The sequence below is a fragment of the Micropterus salmoides genome, unplaced genomic scaffold (assembly GCF_014851395.1).
Source record: "Micropterus salmoides isolate LMB-PRFRI ecotype aquatic unplaced genomic scaffold, ASM1485139v1 Ms_hic_scaffold_20, whole genome shotgun sequence".
Taxonomy (NCBI): domain Eukaryota; kingdom Metazoa; phylum Chordata; class Actinopteri; order Centrarchiformes; family Centrarchidae; genus Micropterus; species Micropterus salmoides.
In genome coordinates, this window is record NW_024041151.1 from 9,478,623 (window position 1) to 9,498,841 (window position 20,219).

The 20,219-nt window shown below is 39.9% G+C and overlaps 2 protein-coding genes across 4 annotated transcripts; both read left to right on the top strand.

The window, feature by feature from the left end:
• Positions 1 to 5: 5 nt before the first annotated feature.
• mrps2 (mitochondrial ribosomal protein S2) lies at positions 6 to 4,182 on the top strand. The gene is made up of 4 exons (XM_038733156.1): positions 6 to 123; positions 357 to 464; positions 559 to 679; positions 3,208 to 4,182. Exons 1-4 carry the CDS (start codon positions 99 to 101, stop codon positions 3,752 to 3,754), a joined length of 801 nt encoding a protein of 266 aa, XP_038589084.1. The 5' UTR covers positions 6 to 98; the 3' UTR covers positions 3,755 to 4,182.
• Positions 4,183 to 4,947: 765 nt separating this feature from the next.
• dipk1b (divergent protein kinase domain 1B) lies at positions 4,948 to 16,114 on the top strand. Of its 3 annotated transcripts, none has more exons than XM_038733155.1 (9): positions 4,948 to 5,088; positions 6,473 to 6,536; positions 6,620 to 6,690; positions 7,310 to 7,416; positions 7,694 to 9,908; positions 10,820 to 10,954; positions 12,870 to 12,977; positions 14,301 to 14,477; positions 14,677 to 16,114. In XM_038733155.1, exons 5-9 carry the CDS (start codon positions 9,840 to 9,842, stop codon positions 15,487 to 15,489), a joined length of 1,302 nt encoding a protein of 433 aa, XP_038589083.1. In that variant the 5' UTR covers positions 4,948 to 5,088; positions 6,473 to 6,536; positions 6,620 to 6,690; positions 7,310 to 7,416; positions 7,694 to 9,839; the 3' UTR covers positions 15,490 to 16,114. The 3 variants fall into 3 exon arrangements, with proteins under 3 accessions (XP_038589083.1, XP_038589081.1, XP_038589082.1); XM_038733153.1 differs by having other exon boundaries at positions 7,330 to 7,416; XM_038733154.1 differs by having other exon boundaries at positions 5,030 to 5,099; positions 7,330 to 7,416.
• The last annotated feature ends 4,105 nt before the right edge of the window (positions 16,115 to 20,219 follow it).

Genomic DNA, 20,219 nt, shown 5'->3' on the forward strand with positions numbered 1-20,219 from the left:
TTTATTATAGAAAACTACTACGACAGCACTTTACGGCATTCCATGAACTACAAACACGCAGCCGCAGTTGGCTGACCTTCCGTGGTACTCGAGCAAGCATGGCATCCCGGACACTGGCGAAAGGTATGTGCACACAGGTTTTTTGTAATTATCTGACACAGTAATATTACCGTCCATATAGTTTGTGTGTCACAAAATTGTAGGTCTGTAGAACAGTTGTGGCTTTGTTTCGTTTTATTCTTGTAATCCTAGCCACAAATTAGCAATTTGCCTGCTAACGTCAGTAGCTAGTGTTAACTAGGTAGCTAGCAGTAACATTACTCACATGTCTGATGTTTTGAACTATATTTGTAAAGGACTTTGGGGGCTACGGCACTCACGGGCTGCTACAATCGGATACTCGTGTGGTGGACATCACTATGCCACTGCAGCCTCCATTAAATCCCCTCTTGACGATTTTTCAGGTGAGCTAACAAATGCGAACCTAGCAAGAGTGTTTGCGACTAACTTTTCAGTCAGTACTGTTCTCCAGACTTTCATCATCTCTTCTGCATACAGAGAAAGTAATTAACCAGCCACTTCAGAAGCCGGACTTTTTCCGTGTGTCGGAGCTCTTCTCTTTGAAAGACCTGTTCGACGCCAGAGTGCATCTTGGTCATAAGAAGGGTTGCAGGCACAGGTTGGTATGAATTCCTACTGTTTAACTAATTAATGTTGCCCAAATGCTTCTTCAGAGGGATTTTCACTCCGTAGTGACATTGGAGTGGAAAGTGGTAAGTAAGTCACAAACTCTAAATTAGTGTTGTAGTCAAGACCGCCCAGACCAAGACTGAGACAAGACCAAGACTTTCTTACGGGCTGAGACCAAGGCTAGACCAAGTCAAGACCCCACATTACATGACAGACAAAAATATGTGGAACGACTTCTCAAATTGATCTGAAAGATCCACATTCCCATTAAAACACCCACATACAAACAATAAGAGCTGAAATCAATGTAAGCATTGCAATCGCCGGGAGGGGTGACAGGTTTTTTTGAATAAGAAATATTCCTTACTTTCCTTAAATTGAATACAATGAAATTATCTATCAAACACCCCTATAGTGCATTTAAGTGCCATATTACATTCTGGGTTTTAAGGGGAGGGGGGGGTATGAAAAGCAATAACACCTTTTTGCTTTAAAAAAAAAAAAAAAAAAGAGTGGGGTGTGTGTATATATGTGTTTTAACTAAAGTAAGCCTTTACTGTCTTCTTTGTGGCATTTGTAGGAGGCGAAAACAGACAGGCTTTCACAAATTGACTGCAGCATTTTATTTCCTGTGGACAATATCTTGAACAAAACCTAGCTAACCTGACTGTTGAGCAACAGTAAAAGTGGCTTGCTATTAAAGGGGCTATATGTAAGTTTTTGATTTTAATAAATCAAATTGTCATTTCCTTATTGTCAGTGGGCTCAAAACTCACTCAGAAATGAAGCACACGCCTGTTTTCTCTGTTGCTTGCATCAGCCACTATTCTGCTTTTAATGTGAGGTCTCCGGGTCGGATTCAGCCCTGTGCGCGCTCCCGAGCCTCTCGTACTACAGCGACAACACAGCAGCTAACGACATGCAGTCCACTAACACCATAAAACAACCGGCTCACACCAAAACACAGGCTTCATGTAAGGATCCAAAACAACAATAAAGGTTTATGTGCTGAAGCCCATCAGACCAAACGGGTTCAGATGATGTCGAGAAAGAACAAAGTGAGCATCAGTAAAGCTGGAGAAACACAGAAGTCACGTTAGCTCGCCGGGTAACGCCGAGCAGTTGCTAATGTTATCCGGTGCAAAGTTATAAGTTAGCTTTCCACATTACTTCACCAACTAATGCGATCCATGTTACTATCCTGTGTACCACTGTTGATTTAGCCTGCAAGAAAGGATGTAACGGCAAAAAGCAAATGTGGAATGATCTGTTTACTAAAGGTAGCCTATAGTGATGCAGCCAGCTAACGCTACAGTGGCTCGGACCTGCTGCTGTTTGTAACATTCAGTTCATGTTTTTTGTGGTTTTACCGATACTTGGGTACACAGCTTCTCCACCTCTCAGTCACTGTAACTAACGTGACCCACATAACTTAAAACACTGCAACCAAACGGTCACAACAACACAGGAAGAGCCATCCACTAACACTAGTTACAGTACAGTTACTGCGGTCTAACTGTTATAAAGAGATTGTCACACTTTATAATATCCATTCCAGCTCACTAACCGTTTCATTATCATCCAATACATGTAGCTGTGCTGACATTGCTGAGCCTCCAGTGACAGATTCACAGATGGTAAAGATAACGTTAGTTACTGAAAGTAGCAGGTGAGCTAACGATGTAACACGTCGGCTAAATGCAGTAAATGTACCGTGATCATGTAACGAGCATGGATTAGTTCAACCTGCAGCTGATAAAACTATTACTGTAACGTTGCAGTGGGAGTTTACCTGAGTTTCCAGCTCTGTCTGTTCTCCCTGTCTGTCTATAGCCGCTGTCACTCTGCCTTTTTTGGCAGTATTGAGCCAATATGCGGCTCGCTGCGCTGAATGAAAGGTACGGAGACGGTGTTGAGCTGCCTCTGAGAATTGAACATCGAAGTAACAGAGCCTGAACATGTCTGAGTGAAAAGCCACAGCCTGCATGCTGGTGTTCCTGCGTTTATTGCAGGATTTCTGTATGACTACAAGCACACGCCTGGTTGCAATCTTAGAACCGCACCGCTAGTGGCCGCTGGAAACTACATAATGCCCCTTTAATGATTTATATTCGGAATTCTTTTGTGGAGCTTGTAAGTTGGAAATGTATAATTAATCCAAACTGTGCCGATAAAAGCCCACCACGGCCTTTACATTAAAACACTTGCAGGAAATGTTGGGTTATAATCGTTATCATTAGCTTATCACAGCAAAGAAATGGAGCAAAACAGAAAATGGTGTGACCTGTCATTTGAGTGATGAGTGGCTGCTAAAAAATCACAAGGTGATATTATGCACAAGGGATCGCTGTAGCCCTGACAACTGAAGCACAGTAGACAGCTGCAACCGAATATGCAAATTAAAAAATAAACAACCCACTCATAACTACATACAAGGTGGAAGGCATCAATTTCCCATTTTAATTCCTGACTGTTTTATTTATTTATTTTTTTTAAATCTAATTCTCTTTTTCTTAGGCTTATGGAGCCTTACATATATGGCTGCCGTTTGGACCAAGATATAATTGATCTCGACCAGACTGTGGAGCACCTTCAGCTAGCCCTAAACTTCACTGCCCATGTAGCGTATCGTGGTGGCATCATACTGTTTGTCAGCCGCCGGCGTCAGTTTGGCCACCTTGTGGAGACCACTGCTAGGGATTGTGGGGAGTACGCCCATACGCGGTACTGGCAGGGAGGCCTCCTTACAAACGCCCCCATCCAGTACGGCCCAGGAGTCCGCTTACCAGACCTCATCATCTTCCTCTCCACTCTCAACAATGTGTTTCAGCAGCACGTGGGAATCAGAGATGCGGCAAAGATGAACATTCCCACAGTGGGCGTGGTGGACTCAAACTGCAACCCCAGCCGGGTGACGTACCCTGTGCCTGGGAATGACGACACCCCAGCTGCTATGGAGCTTTACTGTCGCTTATTTAAGATGACTATCAGCCGTGCCAAGGACAAAAGGAGACAGATGGAGCTACTGCATGGCCTGTCAGCACCCACCACACCAAGCTCATGACATAATATATTCTTAAAAAATAGACATTAAAAAATGCAATTTAAAAAGTCAAGATTATCTCCTGCTCTCTCTCATCATGCATGTGGATTTGGAAAAGTTGAATTGATCCCAGTGCTTTCTTGTGTTCAGACTGAAGTTGTGTGTATCTTACTTACTAATGAATCTTGTGTCTGTGGCGTGTGGTCTTCTGGTTCGGATTTAACATTCTGTCTCATAATAGGCCCTCAAAGATGAATCATGCTGCGGCAGGCTTGTCCAAATTGAACTGTTGTGCACCACTGATAAAACAAATACTTATGTTTACCTGGGCTGCCATATTCTTCACTAGTGACATTCTAAATCAGACAGCACTTTGTGTTACTGTTGCATTTGTATTTATCCTGAAAGGTTGTAGATAACCCAAATAATAACTAAAGATATTTACATGATATTGGTGTCCGCGTTCCCCTCTCAACTTCATCTCTAGGTCCAGTTGTTCTGTCTAGTTACTGTGGTGTATGTTTGAGGTCATGTTGGTACAGATTTAGCAAAAACACTGCTTAAATGTGTACACAGGAGTAGATTCAAATAGTTTTTTTTTAAAAGCAGTTTGATTACTAAACTTGCTGCAGCATGTGTCAATGTCATAAAACCTCTTGCAGAGGAACAGTTGTGAAAATGTGTCTGAAATCCATCATCAAAGTCTTATCTGACCCACAGTCTAAAACCTAAAGAAGTTTTATATATATATATATATATTTTTTATGATTTAAAAAAAAAAAAAACAAGCAAGCAAAACCTTGCAAGTATTGCTCTTGCCAATGTTTTGGATTTCCTATAGGCAATAGACAAATGGTCATAAAGCTATAAAACATTGCTCTGTACTCACAAACTCTAAAATATACTTCAACTTTCTAAGAAAATGTGCAGCTAGACTGCAATAACATAATTTCTGTTCATCTGGTATGTTTGAGAAAGCTTTTCTGATTCTTTTTGAAATAAAGATCATAAATGGCTCCAATCCTGAGCATTATTTCTGTGTTTTGCTACTATACAAATATCTAGTAGTGTCTTAGTTTTATAATATGAAGCCATTTTCACCAGGGACACAAAGTTTGCTGAACTAGAACATGATCTGATCCCATAGACGGAAATGTTGTATAAAATGTTTGTAGTCACTGAACTGGAAAGCTACAAGACATTAAGTTCAGGAAATGAAGCCCGTTACTCCAGTACGGGCAGTTCGCTAAACGGTAAATGAAGCTTGGTCACTCGTACCTTCCGTAGTTGGGCCACAGGTTTTCCTGTGTCGATCTTCTCTGTGACCACCAGGGAAACGCTGTGAAGGAGAAATGGTGAGTGGGAGGTTAGTTTGTAACTGTATATACATGTACATGCTGTTTACTATGTAGCATCGCATATTACTGATAAAACACAAATTGTACGCGTTTCATAATTTAAATATTTGCTTGGGCTTAAAATAAATAAAATAAGTGAACGCGACAAATTCACAAATATCCACCAAGCTGTGTAACGTTTTAAGATTATGTTATGCTTATCACAGTCGGGGTTTAGCGTAATTTACAAATGTTATGCTTAACGTTACAGCAAGCGTTGAGTCGTGTTTGGTGTCTGTTTTAGGGTATTAACCTGCCGTTCACGTGGTAAGCAACAGGCTATTTTAAGTTGTAGGCTAATCCCAAATTCATGTTCACGGTGGCATCACAATTAACAGTGTCACTTTTACTTTATGTTAGGTCTTATTACAGTCTTTATCCTATCCAAACTGTTTGCTTATCTTACTGCTGGTGTGTGCGAGCATTTGAAAAACTGACAGTCCTATCAAAACACATTTCTTTATATTTTTAATTTTGTGGTAGTAACGTTGAGCAAGTAGCTTAAAATGTCCCTGTTTGTCCCCGAGAAATGTTAAAATAAGGGGAAAATTATAATTACTCCCAGTCACAGTCTCCTGCTGTCGCCCCCTGGTGGGAGGAGCCTGGTTTGTAACCTTAAAAGTAAATGGCATAATAGGTGTGTTAAATCAATTGGTCGTACAGACAGTGTGTAAAACTGTTACTAACGATTTGGTTCATCTATTGGTGATTTCAATCAATCAGTTAGTTGTTTGCTTTAGAAAAAAGTTGCTAAAATACCTATCACAAGTCTCCACAGCCCATGGTGAGGAGCCCATTGTTATGACCTGCTAACAGAAAATATACATATGAACTACACATATTATAGAAGAGTAATCATAAAAGAGTAAGAAAGCCAGAAATAATTTCACACAAGAAGCTGGATCAATCTTTGTGATTATTGCTTTAAAATGACTTAAATTACTATCAAAATTGTTGCCGATATTTTTTTTTCAGTCAACTACTCCTTGCAGCGCTGTATACAATGTTACAGAATTTTACTAAAGTGCTCTAAATGCTGCCATCAATTTAATGTGCAAACTTGTGAATATAATGACTTACAAAGTTGATATGGTAGTGGAAAATAAAAAGCCAGCGGCAGAAACATTTCGTCATTCAAGAAGGATACCAGAAATATATCCAAATACCACCACTCCACCAACGGTGGGACATGGAGTTTATTATTATTTCACAACTATTTGAAGTCAGAGGTCCAACAAAAATGAGCTATTCATCCTTTGTTTTAGTCAGCATATTGTACACTCTCCTGAACTGGCCGTCACCATCCTGCTTTAGAATAATTTGTCTAATTTCTCATTTGTAGATGTGGCCTTCAGCTCTGTCTCATGGTTTCCAAATGTTAATGGACCAATGGACAATGATATTTGGTATGTACATATATTTTCATGGTTAATATTTTGTATTGGAGTACAGCCTCCTGTCTTCTGACGTATTGCTTTTGTTCATGCAGGTACTTGCATGGCGAAAAGATGCATGACTGCCCACACATGGGGGCTGCTGAACTCAGATTTTGAGATGACGGTAACTAGCCCTTTTGAAAGTTCCCACTGTAACTGCACACATTAGGGTTGATATTGCCCCTTGAGACGCAACTCTGGCTGTGTCAGTGTCTCTGTTGTGCAGTAAGTGGGCAGAAAGTAAGTAACTGGCTCACGATAGCTCAATTTCCACTGTGTAGTGGGCTTTGGGTATGGAACCGTGCCAGATATTTAATGTAGACTCAGTTTACCACAAGGTCGACGTATTCTCATGAACTAAGGATCAGTAGTGATTCATTTTGTTATGAGACTTCAGATTTTAGGGGTTAGTTGATTTATGTTGCAGCATGTTAGTTCTTAAGGTGTCAATGTGTTCATTGACACCTTAAGAACTAACATGCGTTTTGTTATTCTAGGCAAACCCATATTCTATATATATAAATGCTGCATAAGAAAATTAAATTTATAGTTCCTTCACGCTACATATAATTACTATACATACATATAATTCCTCACAAAGCAAGAAAACTATTCATATCAAATACATTTTCAAATAGTCCTGGTTATTCTTAAAGAGAATGTGCAGTAAATCCATTTTTGAAGCTAAAAAGAGATTTCAAGAGGCACATAACAGGACGTAGGACAGAAACACAATTGATTAGGTTTTTTTATTCTTTCCTAGTAATGAAGGTCCCCATCATAGAGGCTCAAGATTCACCTTTGATGGACCAGATATACCTGTGGAGCAGCAACAGAGTTGCTTGGGGAGGTGAGAATTCACGCTGACTTTGCATTTGCAGACCTTTGCTCTCGTCCATCACATCCCTTGAAGCATTGCAATCCAAAGTTGTGTCAAGCCTGTGTCATAAAGTGTCAGAGAATAAAATGTCTACATTATCATCTGCATACAATACATTGTACAGAAGTGGGGATCTAGAGTGATGTAATTTACCAACGGATCTCTTTATTTAAAGCTGGTAAGATTAAAGATTGTTGAATTTGGAAACTAACGTAACCAAGCGTCTAATTCTGATTTGTCTTCACAGTGTAGTACCCCAGTCTTGGGGCAAGACATCTACAGGTTCTGTATGTATACCTTGAAGACATGGTTGAAAGTGAGCATTTTGCATCTGGAACTGAACACCTGGAAAGAAATGCTTCAAGACATGTCTTGAAAGCATGTCTCCAGACAGCAGTATAAACCTTTGTGATATTTTGTTTGTTTACCAAAGTAGTCAATAAAAGGTAAAACGTGTCAGATGTCTTTCATTTAACTGCACTAACACATTGGGGACTTCAGTAGTTGAAGTCCAAAGACTGCTTATTTGAATTGCCCTCCCCCCCGAAAATGTCATAATACTTTGGTTGTATAGCTAGAACATTGACTGATATTTTTTTTCTTTACACCCAGAAAGAGTCATATGTTTAAACTTCCTCATCCATCCATCGTCAACCGCTTATCCTGCGTACAGGGTCGCAGGGGGCTGGAGCCAATCCCAGCTGACATCGGGCGAATGGCAGGGTACACCCTGGACAGGTCGCCAGTCCATCACAGGCCACACATGGATGGACAACCACTCACACTCATATCCACACCTAAGGTGGTGACACCAATTAACCTAGCCTGCATGTCTTTGGATGGTGGGAGGAAGCCATTGCACCCGGAGAGAACCCACGCGGACAAGAACTCTGGACTTAGTTTCACATTTGAGGGAGGGCTGTCTGTATTATATAAGGATCTATCAGCATACAACAAACTAATAGAATGGAGAGTTATTAGATGAGGAGCCGACCATAAAAACTATCAAGTTACTCTTTAAGGCGCTTTTTCATGGAGTGGTCAATTTTGAGACTTTGGTCTATTTTGTCTTCTTTTACTCTAATGGAAATAAAACTTCAAAAATACACATTTAGATGGTGTGGGTTTAAAGCCTAATAACCTCGGTCTATTTGCATCTGTAGATTTATTCTATATTAACATATTTACAAAGCACATTTCAGAGGAAAATAGCCAACTCTTGATGTAAGTCATTAACTGGGGAAGTTCTTTGGTGTTATGCTTTAGTTATTTTCTTTATCCCATTCACCTGCAGTGACTTGTCAAATGTGTGCAAATTGGCGTATTTTCATTAGTTAACGCATTAGTTAACGTCAGTTTGGCGATTGTGATGAAAATGTTAGTGTTCACCTGTAGTGTCTCCATCAGTACATCAGGTTGTATGGCCATGAGACATAGGCCTAGGCCTATATTGTCTTCTGTTTAATTAGCGGTAAACTCGAGGCACTGGTAGTTTAGTATTTTGTTCATCACCACTCACCTCCACACAAGCAAAGAAAGACACTGCTGGGAGAGAAGCTGGAGGGGCTGCTGTCTGTCTCTGTGCTGCGAGATGCGGAGGGAGAGAGAGAGAATCGGAACTCCAAAGTCTCATCTTCCGACCTGATAGCCTATTTAGATTTTTTTCCCAATAAATATATTTGTTTGACAGGGAATCTGTTGCAAACAGAAATAAATATACTGTAGCCTATATTCATTTATTAAAATCCCAGAAAAAAGGGCAATTTCTCTTGAAGAAGAAAAAGGGCAGGTGCTGAAGCCCCTTTTGATGTCTATGTGTGCACGTGCCTGGTCAGGGTGGGATGTTTTCTCCCCACAGGGTGAAAAGGACAGGAAAGCGCACTGAGATTTATGTCGGCGGTATAAAAACATCTCCCAGGAGCTCCCGCATCTTTCCCTTTAAAGGAGCGCAGTGATGAGTCGCTGGGAAGCAGAGGTTGAGAGCCCATCGGGAGCTCCGCTGGTTATTTGTCTAGTTTCATCTGGCGACATCATGAAGAAACTGCTTTTACATTAATTAGCGGGTGGTCGCGGCCGGAGGAGGTATTTTATTCTGGGGCTGTAACGGAGATTTTTCTGGCCCATATGGAGCTGAAATCTGAAATAGCTCAATTTCTAGGACGGGCGCTTGGTCATTTTTCACCGGCGATTGATTTGTGGTGAAAAATTGGATTACGAAACCACACAGTTGCGTTGTTTTAGTCAGAGACAGGCTAAGGGAAATATCACGGCATATGCCGCGCTTATTGTACGTGGGTTTTGGTTATTTGCGACGCATGGTGTAGATTTGCTGTAAGGATGTGATCAGACAAGAGTCCCTGGTTTCTCGCTCCGCTGTCTCCTAACAGTCGCTCATGATGGCCAGGGTTTTGCGGAGACTGGTCCATTTGGTGCTCTTCTGCCCTCTGTCCAAAGGTCTGCAGGTATGCATGGACAGATGATGTCAGTCTGCTTTTGTTGCTGGATAAAAGGGTCCACACGGTAAATTACCATTATCGTGCATGTCAAATTACCAGAACAATTTCTGCGTCCATGGCATCTGAGTCCAGTCCACATGCTGCATCACAAAATGTCGTGAGTCTTAAAAAAAATGAGATAATTAAAGGGTGCGGACCAACGTAACAGCTAGGCCTATCTTGGTTTAATCCCAAAAAGTGAACAGCTGTTCATTCAGTTATTGTTGTGTAGGCTAATCATTCCTCACTGTTAACTACACAACTACCTACTACATTTAATCACGTAGCCTACTGTAGACATTATAGGCCTACAGTTAGCAGGTAGGCCATACACAATTTCTGAGGGAAATGTTGGCTACTCTTCAAAACTGGGGTTTGTCATGTATCAGATGTCATGAGTTGTTAGCAGCTCAACAAGACATTTCTCCTCCAAAAAAAGGGAACGTTTGAGAAAAATGTATACAAATTGTAATGTAATTACAATGTAATAAAATAAAAGACACTGGAGCACCATGAGTACTTTTACTTTTGATGCTTTTAAGCACATTTTGCTGATCTGTACTGTTACTGTATTTTAAAAGCAGGACTTTATCTTGTATAGCTACTGGTATTTTTACTTAAGTTAATGAAACCTTTAGAACCTTTAGAAGTGAGATAAACCACAAATATTAGGGTTGGTGATGAATGAGGGATTATTAAATAAAGCAAAAAAACAAACAACAAATGGAAAATTCAAAACATAATAAAAACAGTCAATAAGCAGCTTTAGCACACAGATTGAGTATAAAGTTGGATGGTCATAGTTTATTTTTATGATCAGTCATTATGTCTTCTTGGATTACTGTGTTTTCTCTTCTCCTTCCCATTCATCTCCAAAGGGTCGTCTCCCAGCCATCAAGGTGAAGTACCTTCTCCTGGCATGGCTGGGTATCCTCATCGCCAGCTGGGTTATCTACATGCAGTATGCCTCTTACTCTGAACTCTGCCGTGGGCATGTCTGCCATATGGTCATTGTAAGTATAGTCTTTTAAAACTATGGCAGCCGGTTTCATAATGAATCAGTGTGATGGTGGATCAGGATGCTACAGAAAGGCCAGGAGTCATAAATCTAGGTTACTGCGTCATTATGTCTTCACATTCAACTGTACAACCTTTTCTGCCAGTGGTCATGCTTCATTTATTGATTAAATACTACTTGGTTAAATGTTTGATTTGTGGGAACCACATTCATATTATGATCAGATTTCAGTTTATGTGGGACCTTTAGCACTGATGTGGTTACATATTAGACCAGGATAACAAATTATAAACAATAAATCCATTACAGGCCAGAGGTTAAAAAAATAGATGATTTATTACAGATATCTCAGTGTTTGTAAAATGTTGCTAAGATACAGAGGAGAAAGAGAAACGATCCATTACAATGTTTAATCACATTTTGTTGTATTTCTCATCAAAAGATGAAAGCTTTTTTTTTTTTGAAACAGCTCTAAAAGAAGGTGTAAAAAGAAATATAGGTTTGTGTGTGTGTAGGGTGGGGGCAAACATGAAAATCACACATGCACACACATGCAAACCAGTACAGAATGAGTTTGTTTTGAACCAAGAAGATGAGATGCCATATGTTTCATGAGTCACTGGGTTAGAAAAATAAACAGTTGTGTCTACATCGTGGCACATTTTATAACATTGTTGACTGTGTTTTTGTCCATGTGAAACCACCACAGCCATGTGTTGTTGCTCTAGCTGTGTCATTAACAAGCAGCCCTAAGGCGGAAAAGTAGGAAGGAGAAAAAAAAGGAAGAAGAGTGACAGTTGGGGACTGCTTGGGTTGGCCTCTTCCGTCATACATGGCCTTTGAAGCTGGATAAAAATACAGCCTATAGCTTCACTACTCTCCTGCTGTGCCCAGCTGTTTCCAGAGCTTTCGGCTGTTGAGAACGAAACAGGCACTGACATTCAATGAGACACAGAGGAACACGGCGGCGGTTAAGGGAATAACTCTTCAAAGTAATTGACGCACAATGAAAGATCAATGATGTAACCTCATTATAACAAATAAACAGATCTGCACAACAGTGTGTGTGTGCCTGCATGAAGACGGGTGCACAGTTTGTTGACAGGTGCACAGTTTGCGAAAGTCTCTATGTGATTCAGTTTTAGACAATGTAATAAATAAAGGGCAGTATCATTACATGAAAGCATGTGATGCCACTCGAATTAGTGCTGATGAGGTGAGATTTTTGCTGTTTTGTCACGCAAAGGTTTTTTATTAGCTTGTTGCTATTTTGCACTTTGATGTCTTATCATGAACATGAATGCTCTGAATTGGGAGGCGAGGCGCAGTTTGGGTGTGTGCAGTAGAAATCTGGCAGTAAACTACTTTTTCAGTATGAAGGATTACCATGATTTGTTTATTTTGTGTGTTATTATTATTAAATGTGTCAAGATGCAGTGGATCTTAAATGTTATTTACCGATATGCAAATAACCTGACTAGGTAAAATGCCACTAACATCAGGACATGAAACTCAAACACGTATACATGTAGCTTTCGATCCTGTTGCACTGGACATATGCCTCAGCAAAATCATCCCTTTACGTATATTTTGTGAAATTACCAGTAGTAATGTTTAATTGTTAAACACCCTGTACATTTCCTCAAAGAATTTGTGGAAATGTGTGCAGAATGTCTGATTTGAGCGCTTTTAAGTTGATGGAGATTCTGTGATATTTGGGGAGCCGCTAGGCAGGCGGGTGATAGTGTCAGATGGTGATCATTAGAAGGAAACTAGAAGGGAGACAGCCAGTGGAAAGATGCTGAGGTAGATCTGGAATGGGATGTAATGTTATAAATGCATTACCAAGAAAAACAAGATGTCTCCTTGTTGCTTTTTTACAAATAATCATTTCCTGTTTCCTTTTGCAGTGCGATCATTATCGAAGGGGCATAATATCAGGCTCATCCTGCAAGGCGTTATGTGATCAGAGAACACTAACGTTTCAGCGATGCATGTCCACCTCCTCTACACATCAGGTAAAAAAACATGTGGCTAAAGAAAACACTTCCAAACCACCAACCACAGAGGAACACGACAGCGATTAAGGGGATAACTCTTCAAAGTAGTAGAGTAGATTCTTACTTTTCATTCATTCATTTAACTTTTATTCAAATTTTGAGAAATCACTGTGGGCATGCGCTTATTTTTAATGATGTCAAGAGCACAATTAAAACATGGCAAATGGTCAGTATTTGTATAGCGCCTTTCAAGCACTCAAAGTGCTTTTACACTACATCACATTCACCCATTCACACACTGAGCCTAAGTGCTTGAACGGAAACTTAACATTCACGCACCGATGGAACAGCCATCAGGGGCAATTTGTAGTTCAGTATCTTGCCCGAGAACACTTCAACACGCAGCCTGGAGGAGCTGGGGATTGAACCGCTGATCTTCCAATTAACAGGCAACCCGCTCTATCTCCTGAGCCACAGCCGCCAACAAACAAAAAAAATACACACAAAAAATAATAAACGAGACAACAAAGTAACAGCTGACAAGAGAACACAGATAATAATACTTCAATTGTGTAGCAGTTTGTAATCATGGTTTTTGATTGACCTATAAGTACAATTGTGTTGAGTTTTAATATGTGTAAAATGTGTGTGCAGTTTCCCCCAAATGCTGCACACAGGACTTAAAGCATTAGCCACTTGAACAAGTTAGATGATGACTATGGGACCAGTTTAATAAGGAAGTGATATCTGATGGCAGGTTTAATAGAAACCAATGCCTTTCATGTCTTGGTAGAGATACCCACCAAGTAATGCTGCGATACTTAGCATTACTAGAACGCAATTAGGTGCCATAATTGGCAGACTGCCATAATCATTATGATGATGTGTAATGCGCGATTGACCAGCAGGTTAAGGGTAGTTCAAGTTAGCTGCTAGCCACAAACTAAACGAAGAATGGAGAACAAGGGAGACAGACATTCTTCGACAGCTGGAACGTAGTCTGTAAAGGACCATCTGGTTTGAGAGGCTGCAGTGTTTTCTGTTTGGCTGATTGTTGACTTCTAAGGTTAATAATTGTTCCAATATAGTGGATTCAGTTCTAAAATGAGCTGCTAAGCAGGCTGTCACTTTTCTTGGTGGGGTGTAGTGAAAGTACTCTAGTAATATAACGAGTAAAATAACTAATTACTTTTAATACCCAGTAAAGTAATGTGACGTTTTCCCCACACACATATTTCAGAAGATGATAAATATGCCAATGACTAGATATTCTCATTTAATTAGGTTAATGGACGCCTGCATTTAAAATGATTTACTATCCTCATGTTTTTATACTTGCAGGTGTACAGTGGACAGTGGAAGGAGAGACCGGTTGTGATCAAGTGTGGTATTGAGGATCCAGTGAAGATTGATGGGGCTCCAGACTCTATACTGCGACAGGAGATGAGCTTATTTGACAAACCCACTCGTGGAACATCTATGGATGAATTTAAAGACATGCTGCACAGTTTCCTCAAGGTTGTTTTTCCCTGCAGCTACACCATACGTATAATAGAGTATATCATATGGAACAACTATCACAGTAGAAAGCACAACCTGTCTATTTGAAAACTCTATTTTGGAACCATATTTGAATATTACATGTGCAACCTTTTTATTATTTATATCAGATTTACAACATAATAGCCAATAATAAATAATAACCACTTTCTTGCAGGCTAACCTTGGTGAGCAGCCATCTTTGAGCACCTTGGTGGACAGGGTGATTACCCTGGCTGATGTCAACCAGGATGGCAAAGTGTCTCTAGCAGAGGCCAAATCTATCTGGGCTCTTCTCCAGATCAATGAGTTCCTCCTGATGGTGGCGCTGCAGGAGAAGGAGCACACCCCCAAGCTGCTAGGCTTCTGTGGAGACCTGTATGTGACAGAACGCGTGGGCCACAGCTCCCTCTACCGTCTAGAGGTGCCTCATTACCTGCAGGCCCTGGTCCCAGAGGCCTTGAGCTCCAGCCTGAACCACTGGCTCGCACCAGCCTGGCCCCGCAGGGCTCGCATCACCATCGGCCTGCTGGAGTTTGTGGAAGAGGTATTCCACGGGTCCTATGGGAGTTTCCTAATATGTGATGCCAGTCCTCGCCATGTGGGCTACAATTCAAAGTATGACTGTAAGATGGCTAACCTACGCAGTGTGGCATCTGAGGCAGTTGTGCGGGGATTTCTGAAGGGGCGGCGATGTGAGACCAACGCAGACTGTACTTATGCTCACGACTGCACGGCCACCTGTGATCGACTAGTGAAGCAGTGTAATACTGAGGTTGTACAGCCCAACCTAGCAAAGGTGTGTGTTCTGTTGCAGGACTTTCTGCTTTTCGGAGCACCTTCAGACCTCCGCGGGGATCTGGAAAAGCAGCTGCGCACCTGTGTGACACTCAGCGGCCTGGCAAGCCAGATGGAGGTGCATCACTCTCTTGTCCTTAACAACCTGAAGACATTACTGTGGAAGAAAATTTCTAACACTCAGTATTCTTGAAAACAGGTTGAGATGATCCAACTTTCCCATCTACATAATGAGTGAATTATGAAGCTTTGCCAAATGTTTTAGAGGGTTGAGGTTATTAATGTATTTTCACTCTACACTGACTGTGTATAACAGGAAACTGTGAAATAATGAATATATAATATGAAACAGCAGATGATGCAGAATCTTGTAAAACCCTGTACAATCCCCAACATGGTTTTATTTTTCAATTCATTATTTTGAGAAGCACATTCATCTGTTTAGACATAAGATTCTCAGGGCACTGCCTATAACTTTATTTGTAAAATAATCTGTACGTAAATAATCCGTTTTTAAAATAGTTTCATAGAATACTCTTTTGTCTGTTACTAGTAGAGACGGAAGTGAAATTGTGACACGGTGTGATACTGTTTTTGTACAACTGTAAATATTAATGGAACATTTTTTGTGTATAAATCAATCTCCATCTGAAGCAGATTTAAGATTCAAATAATGGATGGATTTATATGCAGTAGCACTGAAATGTCCCTCCTGGTATTGATATATATCGATTATATACTCAAATTGACCTGAACAGACTGGAGTTGTTAAGGACAATCAGACATGATTAAACTTGAATGAACCTCTTATCCATTAATAGTTGGTTGGACAATTGATTTTTTTTAACACATAGACATTAAAACTGAGTAAAACTAGGTAGCTGGAAGTCAAAAATTGACGAATCAGATGTTCAATAGAAACTCCACACAATCACCTTTACTGACCTACTGAGTACATAATATTTTATATTATTGAAAATTGCTATACCTTTCAGTTTTTGTGTTTGAATTCCAAAATACATACAAGGAGAGAAAGACAAAGAGATGGATGGATACATAAGACCAACTTGTTATTGGTAATTTATTTTGAAACTGTGATTCTTTAAATTCAGACACAAGCCGTTGTAGCAGTTGTCTCAATTTTAGTTGACTTTTGCGGCTAGAATAGCAACTGTAGCTGCATATTTTCATCAGCTGTGAGATGGTTTGAAAACTCCATCTGACTTTAAAGGTACAATGTTTAAGATTTAGGCCAAAATTTTGTTTAAAACATTAAAAAAAATAAACTAACATTATCAATAGAATGTGAAACGTAACAGTTTAACAGACATCTATGTATTGTGTTGCAGAGATATCTACTGATGTTAACATGCTAACCAGCTAGCCCCGGCCTGTCATGTCTCATTGTACAACTTTGTACTTTAAGAGCCGATACTCCGATAGCTCAGGTCTCCCACTCATAGTTTCAGCTGGGAGATGTGTGCAAGCGGTGAATTTGCGACACAACTCTCTTAGCTTTTTTTAGTCTAATAAATAAACAAAATAAACTCACAAAATGTCAAGAAAGGAATTATTCTCACACCTTTTTTTCCTTATCTGAAAAATTCAACCTTCTGAATTCAAGTTTATTTCTTCACAGGACTAATTGCCTCGCTAAGTCATTGAAAAACAGACTTCTTTCAAACTCAGCAGAAACAAAATAAAACTCACCAAAACCATTGTGGTTATTCTTTCCACTGTTACAACATTCACCAAACTAAGGTTTGGTCATAAAGAATAGATATTAATCTACTCTATTAATCTATTAAGAATATTCTGGCTCTAAACGCTGTCGTTGCCTCTCTGATGTCCAACCTCCCTCTCGCTACTCTCCCGCTCATCGGCACTCCTCTTCCTGTCTGAACCCGACATGCTGTATTCCCTGTTGTCAAACTGGTCTCTGTTGGCCTCTCAGGAGCTGTGTTCGGTCCCAGTTTGGCTGAGATCACTCGATGGCTCCGGTTCTGGTGCTCATTCCGGACTCTGTCAGCTAAAAGGACCGCTAACTGGCTAACAGTAGTTACAATAGGTATTCTCAATTCTTACATATTGTACCTTTAAAGTTTCCATCAGACTCCCATGAAAAATGACAAACCTGCTAAAGTAATGGTTGCTAAGCTACAGTTGTTGTTTAGGGGAGGGGCTTAGCAATGATGATGTAACCTATGTCAATATATAAAAAAGGCATAATTTCATCTGGTCCTACACATTCTGTTCAGGGTTGTACTTCTGAAGTGTCACCACAGGTTAAATCTTCTTTGTCTGCTGGTTAACAGACCTATTTTGCATGCAAATTACACGAGTAAGATCTATAAAAATCCATAATTTAAATGAAGTAATTTATTCACACCCAAATCCTAACAAATACAGACATGGACATGGAACACAACACACTGTGCTCGCTATGCTGCCTTTGCTTGATGGAGCAAAAAGCTTCTGTGGCACGGGTGTATTTTGAGTTCTGGTGTTTAGCTCGTTTTATTGATTTGATTTTTGTTTAGTTTGGCCATTAGGCTGGTTTTGTCACATAGATACTGGATACTGGAGGTTAGAGTAGACCATATAGTTAGCCCATTGAACTCACAGCGGGGATTGTTGAACTTAGGTCCACCTCAGTGATGCCACAAAAATTATGTTGGCAGACCTGCTTTTGAACATCTGTGTCAAAAACCCTGTTGATGGCTCTCAAGAGCATAAATGTGGTCGTGTCTGAGGAGCATGTTATGTCCAGTCTGGGCGAATCCCTCAGAGTGTTGCTGAGGGTCTGAATGACCACAGACGGTGTGTCAGCTCAGAACTCTTGACGGATTTGATTGTGAATAATGTTGCAGAAAGTGTGAACTCTGCCCTCTCCTCTAATGTGCGCACTGCGGAGCTTGTAATGAATCAGCACATCATCACATCAGACATTGATGATGGCTGTCAGCAACCCGTCAGAACAGTGGATCCAGGGACACATGCCGATCCTGTGGAAGATACAACAGCACAGGCAGACAAAACAAATGGATTGTTGGGTTACTCATCGAGAGGCTGGTTTAGGAGACCTTCTAAAAATCATAAGTGAGCTGGACCAATGCAAACCCAGATGACATCAAGCATCTGTTTGAGAAACCATGGGTCAAAGTGGAGAGTAAGGTTTTACAAGCTAGTGGAGCAGGAGGTTACATAGATGTGGTGCAGGACTTGAGCTCTTAGAGCCACCTCAGGAGTGGCGATCTCATAGGTAGAAGGCGAAGTCCCGGTCCTGAGCCTTTCTGAGTTTGTGTGTTGCCTACCGTGGTGGCATGGGTTTACTCCGGGAACTCCATTTTCCTCAAAACCAAGCAGCAATTGGGCATTCTAAATTGCCCCCAAAAGCTAATTGTTTTCATGGAATAAAACTAAATATGTAGATGATATGTTTAAATGTAGTGATAAATCAATCAATAAAATCAATTCTGCGTATCTTTCTTATCATTTGTTGTTAGAGCTGTAAACATTGAAATCAGAGTAACTAACCCTCGAGAGCTCTCTTGGTCCAATAGTTTGACTTCTTTGTTAGAAAGTCACTCAAACAATACTGTTAAAACAAAAATGGTTTACACGCTAAAATTTCATAGTTTCATACACCAGTTTCAACATATTCAAATCTAAATTCATAGATTTCTCAACATCACTATGCTCTATTTCACTGTCTCCTATTCACAATGAGCACCTCACAGTACTAGATAACAAACACATAACCATAAAGCTCATATAGCATTTTATAATAAAGACAAATGTCTCAATAGAACAAATTCATAAATTTAGGATGTATTTTAGAAAACGTTTTCGCACTCAAAATTGATGATGAATGTGTCACTAATTGAATTACAACATTAATCTGATCTCTTATATCAGAATCAAAAATACTTTATTGATCCCCAAGGGGAAATTCTTTAATTCTTTATATATATACTGTTGTAATACATATATATATATATTTCCGATTCTGGCGTCATGACTGATGACCAGATTATTGAAAATATGACACAGTTACAGTATGTTTGAATAATAACAATTGGTTGCTGGAATAAACATAAATAAAATTAGAACAATTAATTACAAAAAGAAGTGCAACCCATTTTAATTGCCAAGACTTACTCGATACATATGTGAATTATGTGTGAAAGCAACAAAAATAAATACCAGAAATACACAAACACTGTGACATAGTGTATGCTGAGAAAAAGTATCACTGTGATTTTCACACTGTGCTTTCAGAACAATGATTTTTATTTGAAGATTGCACTACAACAACTAAGAAAACATCTAACTATGTAAGTATCACTTGTACCTGTTGTCAATGTTGCAACTGTAACTTTAAAAAAAAAAAAAATTGTTCGTTCAATTAAGAGAAAAAACAGTGTTGTCTGTTATTACTCTACTAATTTCAGAATAAGATACATTTGTTGTTGCTGATCAATCTGAAGTGGACATGCTGTTCTTTGATAGTATTCTTTAACTTTCTAGTAAAACTCTGCATTAGTTGAGGGTTCAATTTGTGTGAAGCATATCTGCAGGAAGAATGAAATATAAACAACTGGATCATTCTTTTAAAGTATTTTATTAATGTTGAAGAGCAGAACAACGTTCATTGCATTGTATACACCTGTATCTAACAATGTGGACAGACTGTGTTAAATCAGGGCAAGTGTGTGTAGAGGACTCAAGAGACGTTTGGGACAGATCTGTGCTGATTGTGCCCTCTGGCACAGAACCTCCACTACCATAGCTGCCATACAGCTCGGTGTCCTCTGCATCAGTTGTCCTTTAAGTCACAAGCCCTGCCCTGGGTCTCTACAACAGGCACCCCCTTGGGTCTGTAGGGAAACTGTACTCAGATAATCTAGGTCCAGCCAGGGA

Bases quoted from the DNA above. Each gene is read 5' to 3' on its own strand.
- mrps2 (XM_038733156.1), top strand. From the start codon at position 99: ATGGCATCCCGGACACTGGCGAAAG. The intron at 465-558 runs GTGAGCTAACAA...TTCTGCATACAG, and splicing joins CCCTCTTGACGATTTTTCAG to AGAAAGTAATTAACCAGCCA. The intron at 680-3,207 runs GTTGGTATGAAT...TCTTTTTCTTAG, and splicing joins AAGAAGGGTTGCAGGCACAG to GCTTATGGAGCCTTACATAT.
- dipk1b (XM_038733155.1), top strand. From the start codon at position 9,840: ATGATGGCCAGGGTTTTGCGGAGACTGGTCCATTTGGTGCTCTTCTGC. The intron at 9,909-10,819 runs GTATGCATGGAC...TCATCTCCAAAG, and splicing joins CTCTGTCCAAAGGTCTGCAG to GGTCGTCTCCCAGCCATCAA. The intron at 14,478-14,676 runs GTTGTTTTTCCC...ACTTTCTTGCAG, and splicing joins TGCTGCACAGTTTCCTCAAG to GCTAACCTTGGTGAGCAGCC.